Below are 24,798 nucleotides of genomic sequence, written 5' to 3'. Positions count from 1 at the left end.
CTCATTTCACCTTTATTGAACGCATCCATTAGACTTCATACCCCATTTTTCATCACTTGCATAACTAGAAGTTGTTGTTTCCGGTAAAGTCCACTGCATCATTATGTAAGTGCACAACAGTAATTTACTCAAAAACTTCTGCAACGTGGATAGAGCACGGTGAAGTGGATTTAGCATGCATACGAATTAGACCCAATCCTTTTAAGAAAATGATGACATTCTCATGATCTTTGTGATCCTACTGTTTTATATATGAGAAAGATGTTGCACTTATGTTGCACCAGGAATTTGGTTTTGAAAAATTTTCGTTATATTTTTTTAAAATCACAATATCACTGTTTAAGTAGGCACTTTCAGAAATTTCTTAAATCCATCCTCCATATTCACTTCCATATTTAGCCACCACTTCCAATGTGTAAAGTGCTATGCTTAATACTGTTTTGAATTAGCAAACAATTCTCAAATTGTTCAGACTGCTGTTTTGGCATTTCTTTTGCATTTCTTGTCTAGATATGATTTGGTCTGTCAATCTGCTTTGGAAACATAAGCTAGAGTTTCACTCCCTCAATCTGAATACAATTTGTGATGTGCTGTATAAGTTCAGATTTCTATTTAGAGCTCTATGTACAATTTTAATGGAAGCCTATTAGTAAACAATTTCCCTTAGACTTAGGAATAAAACACAATGTCAAAACTATAGACTGGAAGGTTATTTCAAGATATCAAAAACACTTATATTTACTGATTGAAGAAAGAGTCCACATTGTTTTAGGCTGCACCGCAAATAATTGACTGCAACAGGAGTTCTGCATCCAAAGCCAAAAATGAGGGCACATAATCAACGTCAAGGTCAATTATCTGGTAGTGAAGTACTCAAAAAAAGGAGACTATTGTGATTAGAGAAATAAGCAGAACATTGTGAATTTGGAAAGGCTGGCATGGGAGATAGCTTTTAGACTCTTTGTAAACCACCAGAAACATTGTGTTAGAGCAACAGAGCATCACAGATTAATTCATAAAAAACCGGGAGAGAGAAATCAGTTATGGTGCAGTTGTTTCACTGGACTTTTGTTATCTTTCATAGTGCTGCTTTCTCTGCTGAAGACTAGAGGAAATACTGTTAAAAAATAGACAATGTTTTTAAAACTGTTCCAGGATCTTTCTGAGCCATATATTCCGAGCTGTAAATCTACCCAGTCTATCTGTGCACTATTTGAAAGATTCTTCCTAAAACATTTCTTTTTAAAAAATATTTTTTCCACAGTGCTATATATAACAAAATTCCTAATAGCCTCATGCTATGATATCATACTTTCATGTGTGTTCCCCATGTAACTGTTATTACTCCTGTCCTTTTTCCTTCTCTCCTGACTCCTTATTCTACACTGGAATAATCTTTTTCTCTAGGTTCTTGTATTAATTCAAAAAAAGATCCTGGAGTCATTACTAATCCATAATGGATTAGCTTGCTAAGAACTCACAAAAGACGTGATTCAAACCTTTCAGGCTGATGGGAAACAACTTCTTTTGACTTTAAAGAATTTCATAATCAGTCTCATAATCAGCATTCAGTGGCAAGCTCATAGCTCCATATGCCATGACATATCTTATGTTTTTAGTAAGGTTTTACAGGTTGAAATCCTTACCTTCTAAATGGCATTACTCCATAACTTAAATAGAGAAGTCTATTTGTTTTCAATCAGCATGCTCTGTCTTTGAAAACAATTACAACAATAGTACTCACCCTACGGTAAAAAACTGCCTCATCTCCTGTCTTCGAGACCTCATCAGTTGTTTGTATTCACCAATACGCAATTTCTTTCCATCAACAATGCAGGTACGTTTTGGTCGAGGTTTGTATTTGTAATTAGGATACTTTTCTAGGTGGATTTTACTTAGCCGTGCCTGCTCTTCATAATACGGTTGTTTCTCTTGATTTGACATGGACTTCCAGCGAGATCCTATTAACACAAAACATCAGTGAGTGCACAAGTAAAGCAGGTTTAGCATGACACATACGCATTTCAACATGCCTTCTTGCCATAATAAACAAAATTTAAATAAGTTAATTAAATAATCTGATTTAAATTTACATCAGCCAACATATATATTGGGATGCACAACCTGAGAGACATTAAAAGAACCTTGACTTAAAGTATTGCTGCAGACCAAACACATGTAAATCTCTATTAAATAGGTGCACTTAAAATCAATAGTCATTTCTCAAAATCTCAGCCTCAAGTTGCAATACAGACTATTTAATGTTTTACAATATGAGCATTGATCTGTGAATAATTCTACAACTTTGAAATACCACGCACAGTATTATGTTTAAGCAAGGTCTACAACCATACTTTTAGTGTTAAAAGCGTAACACATTGCCTAGGGATACATGCTTCTTTTGATAGTTTTACAAGGATTTGGTGTATATGCTCCTACTAATAGATATTAATACCTAGCTATGTAGCAGGAAAAAGTTATCAAAACCTCATAGATTCAACAAAATTATGAAAAATCCCTTGCTGTCTGGGTCTGTTACATGTACTAATCTTCTGATGTAAGCTTGGCATTGTATGGGCACCTTACCATATTTTAGATCCCATTATGCATATTATCTTCTGGTCAGATGCAATAAATACATAGAACTGCACCAAGAAAGTTACATTTAACAAACTTATATTTAAAAAAGAAGAAAAACAGAGAGCATATTGTAATTATATACACCACTTCAGGTACTGTAAACTCTCATTGAAAGCTGCACCAACAAAAAAGTTAAAAAATCGACACAGTGTACACAGGAAGAGGAAAAAGTATTCAGATTGCTTGTATTGTTTATAAGGAGCTATCTAAACACTTAAATAGAGAAGGGATTTTATTTTTTCAGAGGATAAGAAATGCAGAAAATAGCTTTTTGGTGTCTTTTAGATGAATAAAACTATTACAGCTGTGGTAAACGTGGGTGGAAGCTATTCTTTTACCAAGATTTTTCATGCATCAACAAATGGAAAAGTTGTATAAATATTATCCGTAGCCAGCAATACTCTGTGTCTGTTCTAATATTTCAGTCTCTTTTCTCATTGTCCTGGAAAAGTTGCGCAGATATTATATGGACATAGACTTATTTGTGGCAGAGCAAATACTGACAGGTTAATTCCATGGTTAACAAACACTCAATTGCTGGCACTTCTGAAATATTTATGCTGGAAGTTTACATTTTAATGAATACTGTTACTATGCTCCTAATAGTTTTTTCACAGAATGCACACAAATAATATAGATTCCCTACAGCTGCCAACACTGAAACAGTGCAGGTTTTATACAAAACTGAAAGGCTATTCATATAACTTACTTATATGGTAGACAAAAATATGAGAACTACTAAGTAAGATTTTGGAAGTTTTAGGACAAAGTAACATTTATTTCTATGTATTCTTGCCTCTGATTGAACTAACATGCAATAAACTTTGGTAAGAATGTATTTGAACTCAAAGTTTACAATAAAATGATTACAGAGGAAACTTGATTTTTACTTTTATTTATTACATTTGGAATCTCTCTTTCACTTCAAAGACTCAGAAAGCAAATATAGGTTTTAACATTTCACCACTCATTCTCATGTATATTTCTAATTCTCTGGAGGGGTCTTAAAGAGCAAATCAAAATTTCTCAAAAATGAGCCAATTTATTTGCACCATGGCATAATATAACCCATGGTATATTCCCTGATCGTCCCAATCTATACACATTAAATACTAAGGTGTCTTTTAACTAAGCAGTGTTGTAGCTGTGTGATACTAGTGCTTCCTTAGCTTTTCGAACATTGTAACACTTTGAATCAAACATCATTTTGCATGCGAGAAGCTATGCATGTACATGTCTTTTGAACTGTGCCAGGTTTCTTTCTTTGACACAGCAACTGTCTGACATAAACCTTTGATTTTGATTTTGTACTTTATTAATTTTTTCCCAATAATTACTGCAGCAAGTACCATTTTGCATTCAGGTGATTTGTAGTTCAGGTGATTTCTAATGGGGTCTTGCAATTAGACCTTTTATCAGGATACACTCTTGCAACAGATTTCACGAAACATTCCTTTCGAATGCTGCTAAGTCTTTAAGGCATGCTGTGACTCTGCTGTTGAAAATAAAAAGCATTAGGAAAGGGGCAGAAAGGGAAGAGGAAGGGAATGAAAAGGAAAACAACCCATGAGTCTTCATTTGTGTGTTTCAGTAATTCCAATTTCAGTGAACATCTCCCAAACAAAATATGTCCTAAAATTAGAGAAGCTGCATATCCAAGAAGGAAGTAACTAGCCTGTGTCACCAATATAAATAACCTCATCTTTCCACAGCTCCAAAAATAACTAACCTCTGCCAATTGCTACTTCTAAGCTTCGCTCAGCTTTGGCTCAGTCGCAGGCACGATTTGTTCATTGTCTTGCACTTACCTAGGATTTTGCTAATGTTGGAGTTGTGCATGTCAGGGAAGGCTTGGAGAATTTTTCGACGCTCATCCTTTGCCCAAACCATGAAAGCATTCATTGGTCGTTTGATGTGCGGTTCACTGCTGGCTCGGCCCCGCGAATCCCGGTAGACTCGAGCTTCAGCCACAGTGGCACCTCCTGTTGGCCAACAATAATACTGCTGTAGTTTAGCTGCAGAGCCATTCATTGCTTTACTGCCTGTAACGTCAGGGCAGGAAGAAACAAGATGGATGCAAAACATTATTACATGGATTATGCAAGCGCTTTCAGTGCTGTGCCTATTTTAGCCTCATTCTCTTTTTCTCTCTCTCTTTATGCTGCCAGATCTATGAGAGAGAGACAGAGAGAGAAAGGATATCCAGTGATCTCAGTGTAATTGATCAGGCTTACCCAGCCGAAGGCATCAACATCTGAGTGAGGAAACAAACTGCACTGATATTTCTCCAGTTAAGGTATGGAGATTTGAAAAAATTTCCGTTTGGGACTTTAACATAGCATACATGTTCTGAATGCTCGACAAAACTCACACAAAACTTACACTTGAGAATCCAAATTGATGTAGACCTGTTCACACAAGTAATTTACAAAGACGTTGCAGCTTGAGCAGTGAAGCACATGCCAAGTATTTCATAAAATAAATTATATAGTACACCAGGTACATGCTGCTAGTTGTGTGGATCTGATTATATTTGGAGCTGAACATTTTAAAGTCGCATCTGCTTTAGTTGAATTTTAGATGTGTCTTGGAGCATGCTATCACATATACATCATGAAACTGTCTGCCTTCAACAGGTACAGGCAGAGCATCCTGGAGCTTCCTGAATGGGAGACAAGCACTCCAGTTTCTCCAAGTCTGCTGTGCTTTAATGTACCCCAGTGCCCTGTCATTGCCTATCATCAATTCAACATGTACATGCTAACCTTAACCGTTTTTTTTAAATGCATCCAGCCCTGCTTCTTGACCACAAACAGCAAAGCTTCATGGAGGCTTAGAGTTCACAGAGCTGACTATGAGGAGCAGAACCAGTTAATATAGCAGAAACAGACAACCGATCCTAGAAAAGGCATGCTTTTACCAGAAAGACTTTTGCAATTGTTATGGTAACGTATGTTTTTAGGGTTATACCTTAGCTGTGAAAGAAAGGCAAAAAGTCTTTACAGTGGGAGAGTGACATACTTAGTCTTAGGCCTCATCAAGCTGTTCATGTAATTCAATACCTTGAAAAAGCAAGGTACTTGACAAAAAATTAGCACAGCAATAGGTTTCCTTTTTTCCAAACTCCAGCTCCCGACATGGATTTATTTGCAAAAAAAATACAAGATTTGTTCTTTACACTAAGTAAAACACTGCAAATATACTGATTCCAGTGACTGATTCACAAGTTTTTAATTGTGCAAAAACTAAGTTTCCTAATTTAGTGAAAACACTATATGTTAGGTATACCATTTTAAAAAATCTATATAGGAAATACATTTACATGAAAAAAGTCCTAAAACAGAGGATGCATAACTAATACACTACCTTTTTGCCACCAGGTCCACAGTACATTAATTTCATTTAAAACGCACTGACCATACAGGATAAATTGATTTTGCTTTATATGGTGTTGACAGCCGTGTTTATTGTGCAGTGAAATGTAGTGTAGTTTCAAGCTGACTATATCCATCAACACAGGGCAATATGCTGACTACTGGGCCAGATGAAGACATACATTACCCTGAGAGCAAAACACTCATTCGTATATGGCAGTGTCTTCTCCTGAGGATCACCATGGTAATTTATGATGCCTCCAATGCCATTACTTTACAACAGACACCAATTTGGCAATTTGTATACTAACATGCGTGCACATAAAAGAAGACAGGTTTGTGGCAAATGTGAGATGCAAAACTATTCTAATACTATTCTAAGTTATGTACCATGCTACAGGTGTTCAGCATTTACAGGAGGCTGCAGCTGCAGTCAGGTTTTTATTGCAAAAAGGAACCGTAGTTTTGCTGAGCAACCTGCAGGTAGGACCAGTTTGGGAGGGGAGGTGGTTAATGAGGCTCTGTCCATTGTTGTCAGAAGGCTTGGAACATGCATATCAAAGATGCCATCTTTTGAGAGAGGATATATTTATTGTGACACTATAATAAGTTACAAACATAGTAAGTCAACACTGAAACATTTATTGAGACAAACAGCTATGTAATTTGAGATAAATCAAATATATCATGTAATAGTTGTCCCATCTTTCAAAATAATACTATAACATTTGTAACTAGCATGTGGGTAATTAGGAACTTGGTGACAAATGAAAAGAAATAAATTATTATTGATGCAAAATTTGTCATTTGTTATTCAGCTGCTTTACTCACAGCAAAGGAAAGAAGACATATTTGAATCTATATGATGATTTTCCATCTTTTACTTTCCCAAAGGTACTTATTCACTATGGCTAAGGAGTGTGTCTTTAGCCCTTTCTAACACAATTTTGGCCTGACCTTTCAATCCTAATGCAGGCAAAGAGTACCTTTACTGGTATCAAGATTATAGGCTGTCTTTTTAATCTGGATATAATTTAGATAGAAAGAAAAAGAAAAAGAAGACAAAAACCCACCATAAATGATCTATTTTCAGAGAAAGGTTATATTATAAAACAATTCTTACTTAGAGTAATAAATTACAACTATCCCAAGAAGGCCAAGAAGCTCTGGCTGTATCTGCTTTAAGCAAGTCCACGCTTCAATGATTTGAAAAAGCAGCCAAAGAGTTGATGTTCTTTGTGCTTGATCTCTGGGGGAACATTTGCGAGTTGACCCATACGCCATCACAAAAGCAGCTGCAAAATTAATTTCTGCAAATAACTGGAGTAATATAATCTCCATGTTCTTCTAACTACCTCAGAACTACAGAACTATATTCAGCATACAAACATTAGAAGAAAATACTTCTGTTAGCACGTGATTCTAGGTGGGAAGTCAGAAAGTCTCAGTACCTTTTTAGCTTAGAAATGAGGCGCTAATGATATAAAAAGCACATATGCTCAGTGAGCCCTTACAAGTTGAAACACATAAGAACAAGCTTTCAAACAGGTTGTTCTTAGGTACTTGATCCTGTCAATCAGATATTTAGACAGTATTGTGCCCTATATAAACAGTTTCAACAGGTTTTACAAAGTATGGATTTTTTTTCTTATTGTGATAATTATAGTACTGACAGAGGCTGAAAAAGATGCCTGAAATTTTTGAAGAAAAGATATATACAACTGAAAAGAAGTAGATGCTTTAATTCTTTCTGGAAATATTTTCAGGAAAGTCTAATAAATAATAAACCCAAAATAACAGATAAAATTAAATGTACTACTAATGAAGGGTGAGAAAAGAGGAAGAAGTTGGTAACTGTCTCTCTATGGCAACTAATGCTGTATCTGCTAGTTACTGTTCATACTGCAATCATAGAATCATGTAATGTTTTGGGTTGGAAGGGACCTTAACTATCACCTAGTCCAACCCCCCTGCCATGGGCAGGGACACGTTCCACTAGACCAGGTTGCTCAAAGCCCCATCCGACCTGGCCTTGAACGATTCCAGGGAGGGGGCATCCACAGCTTCTCTGGGAAATCACAGGAGGAGGTTTAGTTTTTCAGAATTAAGAGCTTGGTAAGAACTAAAAATTATTGCAAAAGCAGTACAGTTTGGCTGCCCTAATGGCTTAGCTGGCAAAGAAGTCTACACTTTGGCCTAAAGGCTGGGACTGTCCTCAAAGTGACAGTTTTAGCTTCTGAGGGTGTGGACTGCCTCACTTCCTAGATGCTTTGGATTTGCTCAAATTGTCCTGACTGATGATTTAAAACTAAAAGCAGATTAGAGGAGAATGATCACTTTTTGTGGATATATGGCAGGCAGCTCCTCTGTGGAAGCTGCATTCCATACCAGACTCTAGGGACAATACTGGGTCAAAGAACACCACAGAATGACTCAAAAAATGTTACAGCTTCATTAAAGTAATTTGAAACAATATTTTTGTTCCAAAAGAGACTGATTGCTCTCTAATGACAGTGCAGCAGAAGAATAATCTCTGTTCTTTAGAAAGAGAAAAGAATTTGATCATCAACAGGAAAGAGAAACATTTTCACATGAATTAAATGTTAACAAATATACAGTAGCAATTGTTACATTGTTTATTTATTTATGTAATTACTTATTTATTCCTGCCTTTATCTGAGTTACTTACCTTCTATAATGTCAAGAATTTTAGGACAGGCAGCATCTCTTAGCATATTCCCTGAAATCTTGGCCACATTAGGGTCGATCATATTTTCTTTAATGAGATGTGGTTTTACCTTCCATTTTATACATCATTTACCACAACAAAACCTCAGAGTGGGCCTTTATGTGTTACCAGAATGCAAACAGTAATAAATGTGATAGAAAGGAGCAAAAAAAGGTTGGAAAAATATGAGGAGAGAAAAAGATGAGGAAAGAAAAAGAAAAGAAGTGACAGCAAAAAGAAAAAAATGTTTATCCGTCACTCTGTTATTGCTTAATTACTCTTCACACTCTGGCCATTGATTCATGTTTGAAGTGATACACTTCCTTTGACTCCGACCAGGGAATATACTGCATACCATCTTCCATGGGCGTATACCAAGATAGGATGTATAGAAATAAAGGCAATCATTCTAGGTTCCTAGTGTGGAAGTGACTGGTAAGTAGTAAAGCTCATGTCATCAGTTATTCATTAAGCTGAGAAGATTTTGTCTACTTTGGAAAAGACTGATTGCGACCTCCAAAATATCTGGCCCTGTCTGTGGTAGTACAACTAGCGCTGCTAGCAGCTTGCATTGCAGAGACCAGAACCTAATGAACATGCAAACAGGAGTCACTCTTTTACTACTAGAGATGGGTTACTCATAAACATGGAAGTACTATAAAAACAGGGAGCATGAAAAACCGGCTTGGCAGTCTCCCTTCCTGCTCTTAACCTGTGGACAGACAAATGCAGCCTTTATGGAAGATACAGCAATACTTCAAATAAAATAGAAACATGCAAATGTGGGAAGAATACAATGACAAAAGAAGCTTTGCAAAGTTCAGAATACAAGAATAATCAGCTAACTGTTACTTGGAGTTATTAAGTTCAATGTTCAATTTTGGAGACGGTTACAAAAATTACTGCTTCACTGTATTCCAAGTGACCTGTAGCAGTGTTAGTGTAACATTTATTTGTTTTTCCACTTGCCTGCCTCTTATTTCTTCATCTCCATCCACATTCAGAAGACTTTCTCATTCTTTACTACCAGTAAGTGAGGCAAATAAACGGGTATCATCTCATGAACTATTGTCATTACTGGCAGGTCTTGTCATCACTAGTCAAAACTAACACCCACTGGGAAACATGAGTAGCTCCAGGATGGGGATGCCTGTAGTCACACAGTGGCACAGATGTTCTGCAGGGAAGTGTCTGTTTTTCAACCTGCATTCATTCCAAACGCTGAACAAATATTATTCAGCTGGGATTTGAGGGCTGAACTTTTCTTGTAGGCTGCATGTCAGTGAATGAAAAGGGGGGGAAAAACTGAGAAAGACGTGAGTGATTCATGAAATACAGGAATATTTAAATAGGCTCTAAAATATTTCACCTGCAAGGGTTCTGAAATGTGCTAAGTAAATACTAAGAGGTGGGAATATACTGTAGCTCAGGTTAGCTACATCCATGCAACACTCAGTTATGATAAGGCTTCTATTTTTCCTGTTAAGAGACTCCATTCTCTTTAAAACATCAACAAGAAGAACCAAAAGGGAATTCCCTAAGGTCAGCTCTGAGGAAATATAAACCTCTAATTCAATAACTCTGCTACTGCACTGAAAAAGCCTTTATTATTGCAACATCCATATGGAGTCAATTGGACATTAATGACTAATCAATCCCTCCCCTTTCTATTCTACTTATAGTGTCACAAGCCATGTTTAGATTAGCCCATTTCCTGCTTAGGATCGCTCAAGATGTCTTTTGTTCTTTCAGGGCTGGCCTGATGGAGGCAGCTTAAACAAACACATGACCCAAGTGGTGCAGGAGTTATAAACTGCCATATGTGAATGAACAAAGGGGCCATACTAAAGCCTTTTGTGGTATTTGTTAATGTTTTTCATCTGAGTTTAAAAAGACCTAATGACTTTGTGGTGAGCTGATGCATGTGGCTCGTGGCTTTGCAAAATGAAGGAAATTCTAGCCAGTTATATATCAGCATATATTTTCCAAAGTGCCTTGTTTTCAGTTTTGGTGGCAGTGAGTTTACTTTTTTAGTACATTTGTTTTACATATGCAAGCAAAATTCTTCATCTCAGTTAAAACACAGCTCCAGTTATCACAGCCATCCTCCCAGCCTGCATGTACGTCTTTCCTCATTTGAAAGTCTAGAGCTAAAATTAACAGTGAAATATCTTCTGTGTGCAAAATCAAATCAACTGTTCTCAGCTCTATCAGTGGTAGCAGTTCACACACCAGTGTTTAAAACTGAATTGTTAGTTGGGTCATATTAAATACTGAAACAATATTTCTAAATAAGCTATAAGCACCTCCATGCTCCACAGCCAGCCATGCCCATATCTACATTATTTAAATGAAATAAAAGTGCTAAATGCAACTACTTTCTTGATGGCTTACTCAAACAGTTTAGATTTCTTGACCACATTCTATGACAAAATTAACGCTCAGGGAAATTTGGCATTGATTACAGCTAAAACAATACAACAACCTTTTAAATTACATGCAGTATTAACTGAATTAATTAGTGCTTAAGGCCTGACTTAAGCCTTCAGTGGCCTATATAGTCCCACTTGTGCTGTAACATAAAAACATGAGAAATTATTCTATAAAGATCCATGGAACATCTAGATCAAAATTGGGATGAAGAAGCAGCCTCTTCTATAAGAGGGGACAGGCTGTGCGATACCGGGAATTACAGGCACGATGTGCGAAGCTGCCACCCACCCAGCTGGCCACCTGCTAGCAGAAATCTGTCAGGTAACACAGATTCCAGTATCCAGTTCTGAGCTCCCCACTTCAAGAAAGATGAGGAGCTACTGGAGAGAGTCCAGCGGAGGGCTATGAGGATGGTGAGGGGACTGGAGCATCTCTCCTACAAGGAAAGGCTGAGGGAGCTGGGCTTGTTTAGCCTGAAGAAGAGAAGGCGGAGAGGGGACCTTATAAATGCTTATAAATATCTCAAGGGTGGGTGTCATGTTCATTAGGTTCTGGTCTCTGCAATGCAAGCTGCTAGCAGCGCTAGTTGTGTTACCACAGACAGGCCCAGATATTTTGGAGGTCGCAATCAGTCTTTTCCAAAGTAGACAAAAACATCATGCAGGAGGATGGGGCCAAACTCTTTTCAGTGGTGCCCAGTGACAGGACAAGGGGCAATGGGCACAAACTGAAGCAGAGGAAGTTCTGTCTGAACATGAGGAAGAACTTCTTCACTCTGAGGGTGACGAAGCACTGGAACAGGCTGCCCAGGAAGGTTGTGGAGTCTCCTTCTCTGGAGATATTCAAGACCCACCTGGACAAGGTCCTGTGCAGCCTACTGTAGGTGACCCTGCTTCGGCAGGGGGGTTGGACTAGATGACCCACAGAGGTCCCTTCCAACCCCTACCATTCTGTGATTCTGTGATTCTGTGATAAATTTGGGGAAGTATGTAAGTGTCATAAGACTTTTCAATCATGTGCCACTTGCAGACTTCAAGACCCTTCACAGATAATTAGTTAAATTCTAACAACCGCATTCTGAAATAGATATTATTGATAGAAAAAATGTGAAACATATTTAAGTTGAAAGTTATTCAGCCTAAGTAATGACACCAGAAGTAAGGGATTGCCAGTCATCAGGTCTAACTACAATCAACATTCCCATGAACACTACTGTTGTTTCCCTTTGATATTTCATTTCGTACTCAGATGAGGAAGGTAGAGACCCACAGAAAGGAAAACCATTGACAAAACATGGCAGCCCAAGAGAAATATTACTAATAATTATTGTTAGGCATCTGACAAGATCTATCAATACTGCAAATTGTTTTGGTTTTATTTTTCAGAAAAAAATGTTGTTCTATCAGCTAAGCAATTATTGTTACTGTATTAATCATACTCAAAGTCAAAACAACACAAAGAGGAATGAACTAATCTATTTAACACAAAAATGTTTCCGTAAGACTAACAGCTTTACTGCCAGTGGAGCTGTTACTCACTTAATTTCAAATTTCTCCTGACATGACAGTGTCACCTAGAACATCTCAAAAACATGATATCGATTTAAACCACAGTGATTAATTCTGCAGTCTTCAGTTATCCCTAACAGTTTAAAAAAAAAAAAAAAAATCTGCCTGAACAAGGGCCACAGGACATGATCCATTCATATTTCAGTCAAAGCTTTGTTTTGTTTTAAGAAGGAGAAATGACAATCAGGACTTCACCACAGAGAAAAAAGGCAGACGGAGTTCATATTTGATGGATGCATTGTTCAGGGTGTGGCTGAACACTGTTAGTGAGCAACTTTGCTTGCTCCTATGTGGCCAAACAATGAATTTTAAAAGCTTAAGTACAATGTGGTTTATAAAAGGGAACTACATTTAACAATGGGAGAGAGGTTTACAAACCACTTCCCTCAAATTATGTGATATTAATGAAATGCAGAATACTTTGCAAAAGGTTTTAATGTGTGTTGGAATCACTGCTTTAGTGGCCCATTTCCTGCATTCAACCTGCAATTGAATTTGTCACCTTCTAGCACATGCAACATCATTCTTTTTATCAATATAACTAATTCCTTCCATCCAGTGTTTGCTGTTCTCACTTGTCATATCATATCAGTAATTAGATGGCAAGGACCTAGGGCTAGGATATGCATATGCCATTTCTTCTTGCTTTTCACATGGGGTGCTGATCTGATAATAATTAATACTATAATTAGTAAATAATATATCATGAAGGGAGCGAAGCAAAAGCAGCATGATAACAGGAGCTGTAAGTTAACAAGTAATAATAAATGTTAAGAAAAACTCTTAAGGCTAATGTTTCCAATATGCTGCACTACGCATTTGGGATTTGTAAATGAAGCCAGTAAGATGGTCTTACAAACAGGGCGTTAGCACGTCCAAATATGTTGCCACATTTACCTGGTTTGGATTAAAAATGGGGCATTTTCCATGAAATAGGGGTTTATGTGAGAATTTACAAATTACTCCTCTTGGAAATACTGCACTTCCTGTGAAACTATCCCTGCCAAATGGAAAACATTATCATTTGATATTTGCAGAAGCTTGAAGATGCTGTAATACCCACTCCATGCACATTTTGGACCACTGATTCTGTAAAATTAAATCAAAGTACAAATTAAGAAACTATTGTGCCCTTGCAACTAAGTTCTGCACTAAACGCTTGCTTAGGTACATGGCATAACTACGTGGAAGAAAGGCAGATGCTTTTAAAAGGCAGATGCTGTTGCTGAGGTACTGAGGTTCCTGAAGGAGAAAATGGTGGGAAGTATAAACTTAAAAAAATAGACAGCTGTACAATGAAGAGGACTTGTCTGAATCTGTATCAATTGCTCATGCTTAGACACAATATATGATGTTCTTTCCTTAATGTATTCATATTTCTGCTCCACTCCCTGTGCTCAAAGAGGTAAGTAAGAAAAGCAATATTCCTCCCTCCTCCATGCAATATGACATAGTGGTGGCTTTCTCTGTCAGCTGAAAATTCAATTGTTCCCAGAAATTTTACACTGTTTCAGGCAGCTTCAAGCTCCTTTTTCGATATTGGAGCAGTACAAAGACATATACAGAGCTAAGAATCAGGACCATGTGGTGTTTCACACCTGTGGTGGCCGTACATCAATGTGAAAAAATGTTTTCAACCACTGAACTACCATATTTAATTTTTCACTCACTCCACATAAAAATAGCTAAACAATCTGACTGATGCTTTCAGCATTCATGACAATAATTTTCTCATGGGCAAAGATTTTCTGTGTAAAACTGCAGCCCATAGTTACTTTTTACAGCCTTGATCTAAATTCCTGAAAATAATGTTTTACTATATAATGGAAATTGTGACAAGCCCTTAACCATAACTCTGCTAATAGGCACCGCTATGTAAAACTCAGGGCGTTGTAACAGTGGTTGGTTGTATAACATCGGAAATTCTAACTACAATTTTTTTAAGTAAAGGTGCTATTCTATAAGAATCAATTACTGTAGCATAGAAACAGCAAATGAGAAAGCCTCATATTTAGCAGCAGGAAAAAAATATCTAAGAGTTGAAAATCAAAAGGTAACACTTGTGGATGACATCCAGTTCTAGTATTCTGAATGTGAGAAGCATACTATGTGTTAAATATTAGCGTCTTGAGAGGAATAAGTTTAAATGCCATGGGAAGATCAGTCCACACATCTCCAACGCAGATTTTTCAATACTCAAAGTGGGAGCTCCCCCTGTAAAAAGTTATGGGGCTGCTGGCAACAATGAGATTCATTAAGTGGTTGCCATCAGAAAAGTGACGGGACAGTTCTTGAAGACAGAATGTCTTATTCCTAACCGATTTGCAGGCGTTGAGTTACGCCAGGGCTGAGGCACCAAACATCATCCAACAGAACTGAAATTCTGTGTCTCAGTACTTTATTCCAGATTCCTGATCTGTTATAAGCTATTCTGAAACCAGGTGATCAGGCCCAGTCAGCATGAGTTTATGAAAGGCAGGTCCTGTTTGACTAACCTCATCTCCTTCTGTGACAAGGTGACCTGCCTAGTGGATGAGGAAAAGGCTGTGCATGTTGTCTACCTAGACTTTAGCAAAGCCTTTGACACTGTTTCCCACAGCATCCTACTGGAGAAACTAGCTGCTCATGGCTTGGATAGGTATACTTGTCACTGGGTAAAAAACTGGCTGGATAGCCAGGCCCAAAGAGGGGTGGTGAATGGAGTTAAATCCACCTGGCAGCTGGTCACGAGTGGTGTTCCCCAGGCCTCAGTATTGGGTCCAGTCTTGTTTAATACCTTTATCAATGATCTGGATGAGGGGATCGAGTGCACCCTCAGTAAGTTTGCAGATGACACCAAGCTGGGCGGGAGTGTCGATCTGCTCGAGAGTAGGAAGACTCTGCAGAGCGATCTGCACAGGCTGGATAAATGGGCTGAGGTCAACTGGCTGAGGTTCAACAAGGCCCAGTGCTAAGTCCTGCACTTTGGTCACAACAACCCCATGCAACGCTACAGGCTTGGGGAAGAGTGGCTGGAAAGCTGCATGGAGGAAAAGGACCTGGGGGTGTTGGTCGACAGCCGGCTGAACATGAGCCAGCAGTGTGCCCAGGTGGCCAAGAAGGCCAACAGCATCCTGGCCTGTATCAGGAATAGTGTGGCCAGCAGTAGGGAGGTGATCGTGCCCCTGTACTTGGCACTGGTGAGGCCACACCTCGAGTACTGTGTTCAGTTTGGGGCCCTTTTGGGCTCCTCACTACAAGAAGGACACTGAGGTTCTGGAGCGTGTCCAAAGAAGGGCAACGAGGCTGGTGAGGGGTCTAGAGAACAAGTCTTATGAGGACCGTCTGAGGGAACTGGGGTTGTTTAGTCTGGAGAAGAGGAGGCTGAGGGGGGATCTTATTGCTCTCCACAACTGCCTGAAAGGAGGTTGTAGCAAGGTGGCTGTCTGGCTCTTCTCCCTAGTATCAGAAAATAGGACAAGGGGAAATGGCCTCATGTTACACCAGGGGAGGTTTAGATTGGATATTAGGACAAATTTCTTCATTGAAGGGTTTGTCAAGCACTGGAACCAGCTGCCCAGGGACGTGGTGGAGGCATCATCCCTGGAGGTATTTAAAAGACATAAAGATGTGGAGCTTAGGGACATGGTTTAGTGGTGGAATTGACAGTGTTATGTTAATGGTTGGACTTGATGATCTTGAAGGTCTCCTCCAACCTAAACGATTCTATGATTCTATTCTATAATTTAAGTGTATCACTCAAATATCAGGCATAATCAGATAGATTAATGGGTGTTAAAAATGGCAACCACGATTAATGAAGGCCACCTTTTAGCATCTGGTCTAACAAAGACAGTAAGTTCTTTTATCTTTAAATAATAGACTTATGGGTTTTTTAAAATCAAAGACCTATAACAAGAATTCAGGGGAATAAAAATTCCAGTGCTTGAGTTTACTGCATTCTCTGTGGAAACACTTTCTTTGTTTTCAGACAGCTTTCACTGTTGTCTGATTTTCATCTTTCCCCTCTCAACTGCCATAGCAACTATTACAAATATTTATATGCAACAAATTCTGGCGTGGAGAGGTATTGTTTCCTCCAGTATTTATGAAGCACTGTCACAAAAGTAGGTGTTGCTTTGTCATGCATGTACTACCTGTTGTTTACACCTCTGCATAGGAGGGTGTTAAACAAGTTACCTCACAGGTTTGGATTGTGTTGGCAGCCTGCCAAGATTGATCTGACTGCAAATATATGGGTCCCTTTCACCTACTTCTTCAGCTACTCAAAGTCAACCGTTTTTGGAGTTAAGAAGGGACTGTGTCACCCTTTTGTATAAGCAATCATTTACTATTGGGCATTTATAAGAATGTTGAGGCTTTGAGTATATGATAGAGGTGCTCCTTTCAGAAAGCGCTGATCTGGTTTTTACTTAAAAGATTTGCAAAACCGAGGCATTTATCATAATGACTGCTCTATCACCAGGGAGAGAATAAATGAAGCTTTGACAGATGGACAGAAATTTGGAACTGGACAAGGTGGCAGTTTCTCCTCACCCTTATGTATCAACATTGTGCTCCCTTTGTAGCTCCTTTTTCTCATGTTTGTCCCCATGCAGCCAAGAAACTACCTTCTACTCACTGTCTTTCCCCAGTTAGCTCATTTGTCTCCTCCACATGATTCCACATTCACCGCTGCTGCTGCCGTTGCAGCCACTCATTGTTCACCATGTTCTGGCAATTGGTTAAACCCATGATGATGCCTAACACCATTTTTTTCTTTCTCTGCCATTCAATTTCACTTGCTTTTGGGCAGGTAGAATCTCTCATTGTACTACAACATGCCTTGCAATGTGGCTAGTCCAAGTCAAATATGAATGGGAAGTGCTAATTTTATGGACATAAAAAGACAGACTGCTGTTAACTGCTGCAAATATTGAGCAATTTATTGACTTTGTATGTTGGTCAGCAAATCCACTATCTGAAATGCTGCAGAACTGTGTTCTTTAGCTTACTGCTGAACAGAAATATGTTCTTTTAAAAGCAAAGGTGAACTTGTGCTCCTCCAACCTTGGGTTCAGGTCCAAAATCAGGTTCAGACCAAAAACTGTGTATATCTGAACTGGAATTAAAAAGATCAAGGTAGGGCTTGCTACTTGAACCAGCCTATTACCAATGGTTATGCAGCTCACAGTCCCCAACTGGCTTGCATTCAGCCTGTTTGGAACATGGTCCAAGATACCACGATCAAATAGATAAGGCTTAAAGCTATATAATTTCAAATGGTGACTTGGTATATAGAAAAACACAATCTTTAAGACAAGGAATTTACAGATTAAAGACAACAGGCAGTGAAAGGGAGGACACAGGCACTAAGTCCATTAATATAAGAAGATGGGCTGTTACCAATCCCACACCGAAGACTCCAAGATACCTCTTAACAACTGGCTCAACATCTAGGTTTCATAGCAAAGGTCATCCTTCGGGAGACTTTGAAAAGTAATAGTCTAATACAAGGATAAAGTAAATACTTAGATACAGATAAAGTGGACAGACACATCCCACCACATTATTTAAAATTGTTTTTATCTAAACTAGCAGGCATGTACCTATCCTCAGAACTACGGTCCATGCTTAACACACACTGGTAGATTAGTATCAAAGGAAGAAGCAGCAAGTGCTAAACATGAAGTTTACAAAATCAAGAAAACTACCACATAAGAAATAGAATAAATTAAAACATCAAAACAGGACTCAGAAGAAAAGATCTTTGTGTATGTTGTCCCAAATGGAAAACTGTGAGGCCAAATATTTAACTCACAAGCCCCTGATTCTAATATATTAACATGAATGAACATGGAACTAGGCTGTTTTTATTTGCTTTATAAAAATGAATTTAGCTTCACAATGCATCTGTTTTTTTGCTTGGGAGAACAGGATACAAAGTTCTTTCTCTTTTACAAAATCACACATTGAGGCAGTGGCAAAACAATAACATTCAGATGTTTTTGCCCTGAGCCTAGGATCCAATCAAGAAAACTGTATTTTAACAGATTCAGTTCTTTGGCAGGAATGAATACCAGGTCTTGATGGAATTTGAATCCCTGACTATGACTGCTGAAGGAAACCACACGGCAACCTCAGCAAAGGTAAAGTAATTGTCAACAGGAACATTAGGTCTATTCTGCAGATTTCTATCTACTGAAAAATAAAATCTTAACATACTTCCTACAAATTGCCAAAGCATTTGACCACAACCACAAAAACAGAAGGATCCATAAACACAGAGCACATTATACAAGCACAAGATCCATGAACATGGAGCACATTATATGATTCAAAAGAAACAGCACTACCACCAAAAGCGAGCATCTGTGAAAGCAGTATCTTTTTAGAACTTGAATCAAAAAAACATATTCAAATCACCCAATATTCTCAGATAACTAAGAACTAAAGACTTTAGGTTCCCCCACCTGGAATTTAAACAGGCCTCACCTATGGCTTCTGACTATATTCTACACACTCCAGTCAGTTCATGTATGTCAGTCAAGTTCAAAAAAGGGTTTTAGCTATAGGTAGATTCAAAGCTGTCTTCGTGTGTCCATGTTAGTTAGCTGTATTCCAGTACAGACAATCTCAAATGTTCAAAATTACGAAGTCACCTACAGAAAGAATGATGCTTCTGTTCAAATGAGGAGGTTTGGAGAAAAAAAAAATCCTTGTTTAGTTCTGTAATTGGCTGTTGTTTATAATTTTGCATACCAGTCACTGCACATTTATGAGGCTCTGAAATCATTTTTTTGAATTTTCCTAGCTACAAACATTATCATATATTTTTACAGGACAACCGGGATTTCCAGGTAATGATATAAGTCTAGTAACTGTGGATTATTCATCAATGGTGTCACAGTCAGTGGCAATGCTTTTGAATACACTCTGAGCATGATTTTTAATATAGTTAGCCCAGTCCTGCTGGTGGCTAAGGAAGTAACAGAGATGTTGGTTTATGGTTTATGTCATATATAATATAAAACTCTTGATGATTATTTTAAGGCCTCCATTCAGATGACAGATCATTATGAGTAACACAAACTTTGAACATGACTTCATATGCTAGGTCATCTCTGAAAGTACACCTAGTTACCATTAACCTTAAAAAAGGTTTCACACGCTGGGTAGGGACAACAAGTTCAGTCTTAAAAGTCATTCTGCAGTATCCTTTCATAGTGGTCTTATAATTGCATAGAGCTAAATTTAAAGAATTTTAACACTTGTCTTATAATTTATGATTAAAAAAAAAAATACATGTAGCTTCAGCTTCTGATCAATGACCCAGTACCGCAAGCACTCCTCAAATTAAAGGAAAACATGACTCTGATCCTGTCAAACTCAGATCACTGCCAGATGTTATAGAAAAGACAAGGAGTAAAGAGAAATCACTGCTAGATACTATTACAAAGGCATTCCATAAAACAGAGAAGTCTGCTGATATTTCTAACAACAAATTACTTGAACTTTAAAGGCTGTGTCAAAGCTATAGGAACCAGGAGCACTTCCCAGATTTGGTCTATGCTGGCTGCCTGCTGGGATGAGACAAACATGTACCATGTCTCTGCACATTTCAGTTTCTTTGGAAATGCAGGTGTGCAGGTAGGCAGGGAGTGGAACTGCACTTCCATAGCCCCCTTGGTCTAGCTCAGTTGGGGGATCAGGATTCAGCCCAAACTGCACTTACCCCCAGTTTATGGCCAATAGTGGGGCTAGATTTGGACTCCTTGGCTCAGGAATAAATCTGTTACACCACTCCCCCCCAAAAAGCCCTCCACAAATAGCCAATATATCTTCTCTAAATATAGTAAATTTCATAATTCTGAAGTACTAAAATTCTGATGATGGGAGTAAAAGCATCTGACAGATCTAACAGCCACCCACTCACTCTGTCACAACTGCACTTGGACCTCAGAGATCTAGATGTATTTCTGATGAAGGGGTCAAAAGTTGACCCCCAATATGTTACATCAGAATCTTTATTTTCTGTAGGACTGTGTTATTTGCATAACAGCACACAACAAAACATATAAATATTATATGAAGATGTCTACAGCAACCTGCACTCAAATGTTAATTTTTAAAAAACATTTGAAAAAAAGATTAATGGTAAGTAACAATGACAAAACTATTAGGTACCTTTGACATTCAGTTGAGATTGTGACTTTGGCAAGACACTAAAATGCAACAAGGCTCTCTTCTTAGAGGAAGCCACAGAAGGACAACGAAGCTGGTGAAGAGTCTCAAGAACCAGTCCTATGAGGAACAGCTAAGGGAAATGGAGTTGTTTAGTCTGAAAAAAGGAGGCTTAGCGGAGACCTTATCACACTCTACAACGACCTGAAAGGAGACTGTAGTGAGGTGGGTGTAAGGCTCTTCTCTGAAGTAACGAGTGCTAAGGCGAGAAGAAACGCCCTCAAGACAGTATCCTCCTGGAGAAACTAGCTGCTCATGGCTTGGATGGGTGTACTCTTCGCTGGAAAAAGAACTGGCTGAATGGCCAAGCCCAAAGAGGGGTGGTGAATGGAGTTAAATCCACCTGGCAGCTGGTCACGAGTGGTGTTCCCCAGGCCTCAGTATTGGGTCCAGTCTTGTTTAATACCTTTATCAATGATCTGGATGAGGGGATCGAGTGCACCCTCAGTAAGTTTGCAGATGACACCAAGCTGGGCAGGAGTGTCGATCTGCTCGAGAGTAGGAAGACTCTGCAGAGCGATCTGCACAGGCTGGATAAATGGGCTGAGGTCAACTGGCTGAGGTTCAACAAGGCCAAGTGCTAAGTCCTGCACTTTGGTCACAACAACCCCATGCAACGCTACAGGCTTGGGGAAGAGTGGCTGGAAAGCTGCATGGAGGAAAAGGACCTGGGGGTGTTGGTCGACAGCCGGCTGAACATGAGCCAGCAGTGTGCCTAGGTGGCCAAGAAGGCCAACAGCATCCTGGCCTGTATCAGGAATAGTGTGGCCAGCAGGAGTAGGGAGGTGATCGTGCCCCTGTACTTGACACTGGTGAGGCTGCATCTGGAGTACTGTGTTCAGTTTTGGGCTCCTCACTACAAGAAGGACATTGAAGTGTTGAAGCATATCCAGAGCAGAGCAACGAGGCTGGTGAAGGGGCTAGAGAACAAGTCCTATGAAGAGCGTCTGAGGGAACTGGGGTTGTTTAGTCTAGAGAAAAGGAGGCTGAGGGGTGACCTTATTGCTCTCTGTACCTGAAAGGAGGGTGTAGAAAGGCAGGTGTTGTTCTCTTCTCCCAAGTAACTAGCGATAGGACTAGATGAAATGGCCTCAAGTTGCATCAGGGGAGGTTTAGATTGGATATTAGAAAAAATTTCTTCACTGAAAGTGTTATCAAGCACTGGAACAGGCTGCCCAGGGAGGTGGTTGAGTCACCATCCCTGGAGGTATTTAAAAGATGTGTGGACGTGGTGCTTAGGGACATGGTTTAGTGGTGGACTTCGTAGTGTTAGGTTAACTCAATGATTTTAAGGGTCTTTTCAAACCTAAATGATTCTTTTATTCTAAAGAATAAGTTGTGAAGTTGCTTAGTAACCCAGTGCTGAAACACACACATGTGGAAGCACAAAATAATAGCAACACATATAAAAAACTTTGTGACATGGCAAACCTAGAAAGATCTGTAATAGTTTCATGACAATTAGAAGTGTTAATATGCTTGAAGATGAACAGAGTTGGTAGCATGGTACAGAAGATCAGAGGCCACAGTTTAACTGCTGATATTTCAGCAGCACTGTTTTCAATGGACTTTCACTCTAAGTAATGCCACACTAGAAGTGTCATCTCTTAGCTAGCTTGCCAAAGATAAGGGGCAAAACTTGGGTGATACCTTGAATATCTTTTTTTTTATGTCAAGCTAATACCTAATTCACCTTGTCTACAACTAGGAGGACAAATAAGCAGTTTAGTTTTGAACTCCTGCCAATGTTTTACTTTTAGCTCAGCAGAGGTATTCATCCAGCATCTCTTTTCTAGAGACATCTCTTGGCTGCTAAACAAAGTCTGGAAATCTGAATCCATTCATGAACTCAGATTTCCCATGTGGTAACACACCATGCCTCAGGCTGCCCCACTGGCTCTAGAAAGACACGTACACTGTCCTTAAACTGGCACACATCACTGTAACTTGGGTTACATATGTCAAAGCTTCATTCTGCACTGTCCAGTAACAAAGGGGGGGTTCAGTACCACAAGGTGTATCAAGATACTAAATTAAGTACACTAGAAAGAGAAAGGATGAATTGAAGGAAATGAGCTAAACTAAGAAAGTCATCAGGGACTTGATGTCATATAACACAGTTATATGTATAAACTAGTAATTGTAAATATTCTGTTGCAACTTTTCACCCCAACTGAGGAAAAAATGATCCTTCAATATGTTGAAATACGAGAAGTTGCCACAGGATGGAAATTCCTTACAAAGCAGTTTATAAATACCTGATTAGTCAACAAGTACTTTTGAAAGTCCATATATCTCCTAAGTCCTTTTTCCTAGGAAAAAAATCATTGCAACACCTGTCTGGAAGTTATTTTTTACCTACATTCTGTTCAGTATTTTCTTGTTTAAGGACAATACAACAGTGGCTAATCACATCCAATAAAGGATGACTAAATGAAGCTCATATATACTAGCTGCCTAAAAATGAAAACCTGGAAATTGTTGGTTTTATAAGGAACTATTGAATATATATATATATAGGGAAAATCTGAAATGTCTCATTAAGGCACTATCCTCCTACTGAATATTATTTGTAATAAATGGCTGATGAGCTTCAGTCATCTTCGTATCTTATTGTTACGGAGACCTGAGTTTCAACTATGTCAAAACACTTAAAAAAAAATTCTAAGCAAAACCCATGTCAGCATGAGTTCCTGGTACATATGCAAGTTCCAGGTGATAAGTTAATCATGTTATTAAGCCAATAATCAGGAATATTTTCTTGAATTAAATGTGAAAGTTAACTATCCCTCTGTATGGATGAGTCAATACAGGAACATTTGGGAACTGAACTTTCAGCTTCTCCATTGTATACATGTCCTTGCCCAAAATAGTTTTAAATTCAGCTTTTTTGGTTTGCCTAGAGACTGATTAAAGATAATGTATGTCAGCTGGCAAGAAAAGAGAATCAGGGCTCTAAGATGTTTTATCACAGGCATATCATGTACTACCTACACAGTAAAGAAAAGATAACATTTACATGTGCTACTCTCGTCAGACTTCAGAATGAAGTGACAATCTGTGAGACCTTACCTGGACCATTTATTTCCGAGTCACAGAGTGACAGAACAGAATATGTGCTCATAGGAATATTTCTCTATGCAGAAAAAATTAATGCCTTTTTATCAGAAAGATTTTGCCACAATATTTCAAGAATCAGTTGAAAATAACCCTATTTGTCAACAGTCACAGATGTTTGGATATTAATGGAAAAATTTAGAGATGTTTTAATCTTTTCTCCAGAATAGTAGCATAACTAGAACTTGTCAGGTTAAAAAAGAGCAAAATTGTTCTCAAACAGAAGTAAATTGAGGGGGGAAAATGTTGCATAATACTCTATATGAATAGTACATTCATTTTACTACAGTGACTTCTAGTAACTATCTTCATGTTCTCTTCTAGTGTATCATAGGGTAGAGAGGATACCAGTGGCATCCACTTCCAGATCATGCATGGTAACCCTGCTAGAGACTAAACTCGGTCTTTATAAACACTGATTTCCATCTGTGGCTTGACACACTGTATGCCTGATATATAGAACTCTCACTGAAATAAGTGTAAATGCACTGAAGGGTTATATCATGAAAAAGACATTTTCGTATAGAAAATGTGAAATATATTTCCATTATCATTTGACAGCTGCCTGTCAATAAAATTGTGCTTGGTATAGTTTGAATAGTTTGCGAGTGCACTGATGGGTAGACTTCTTAAGGAGCTTTAACTTTCTTCAAAGCTACTAAATCCTTAAAAACTGGTGTAAATTTATACATGTATATATTGCCTTGCTGAGATA

At 38.5% G+C, this 24,798-nt stretch overlaps 1 protein-coding gene across 14 annotated transcripts in view; it reads right to left on the bottom strand.

The window, feature by feature from the left end:
• Positions 1–24,798, bottom strand: part of SOX6 (SRY-box transcription factor 6) — a 386,542-nt gene that overhangs the window by 13,099 nt on the left and 348,645 nt on the right. For 11 of the 14 annotated variants that reach the window (XM_075427559.1, XM_075427555.1, XM_075427560.1 and 8 more), the window contains 2 exons: positions 4,449–4,682; positions 1,745–1,961 (listed from right to left, as the gene is read on the bottom strand). In XM_075427559.1, the coding sequence (XP_075283674.1) occupies positions 1,745–1,961; positions 4,449–4,682 (451 nt within the window). The remainder of the gene's footprint in view (positions 1–1,744; positions 1,962–4,448; positions 4,683–24,798) is intronic. The other 3 variants (XM_075427557.1, XM_075427563.1, XM_075427565.1) reach the window with 1 other exon arrangement.

Source organism: Opisthocomus hoazin, chromosome 7 (assembly GCF_030867145.1).
Source record: "Opisthocomus hoazin isolate bOpiHoa1 chromosome 7, bOpiHoa1.hap1, whole genome shotgun sequence".
In the NCBI taxonomy this organism is placed as follows: Eukaryota; Metazoa; Chordata; class Aves; order Opisthocomiformes; family Opisthocomidae; genus Opisthocomus; species Opisthocomus hoazin.
The sequence above is the reverse complement of the archived record's forward strand: the minus strand, read 5'-3'. Positions and strand labels throughout refer to the sequence as shown.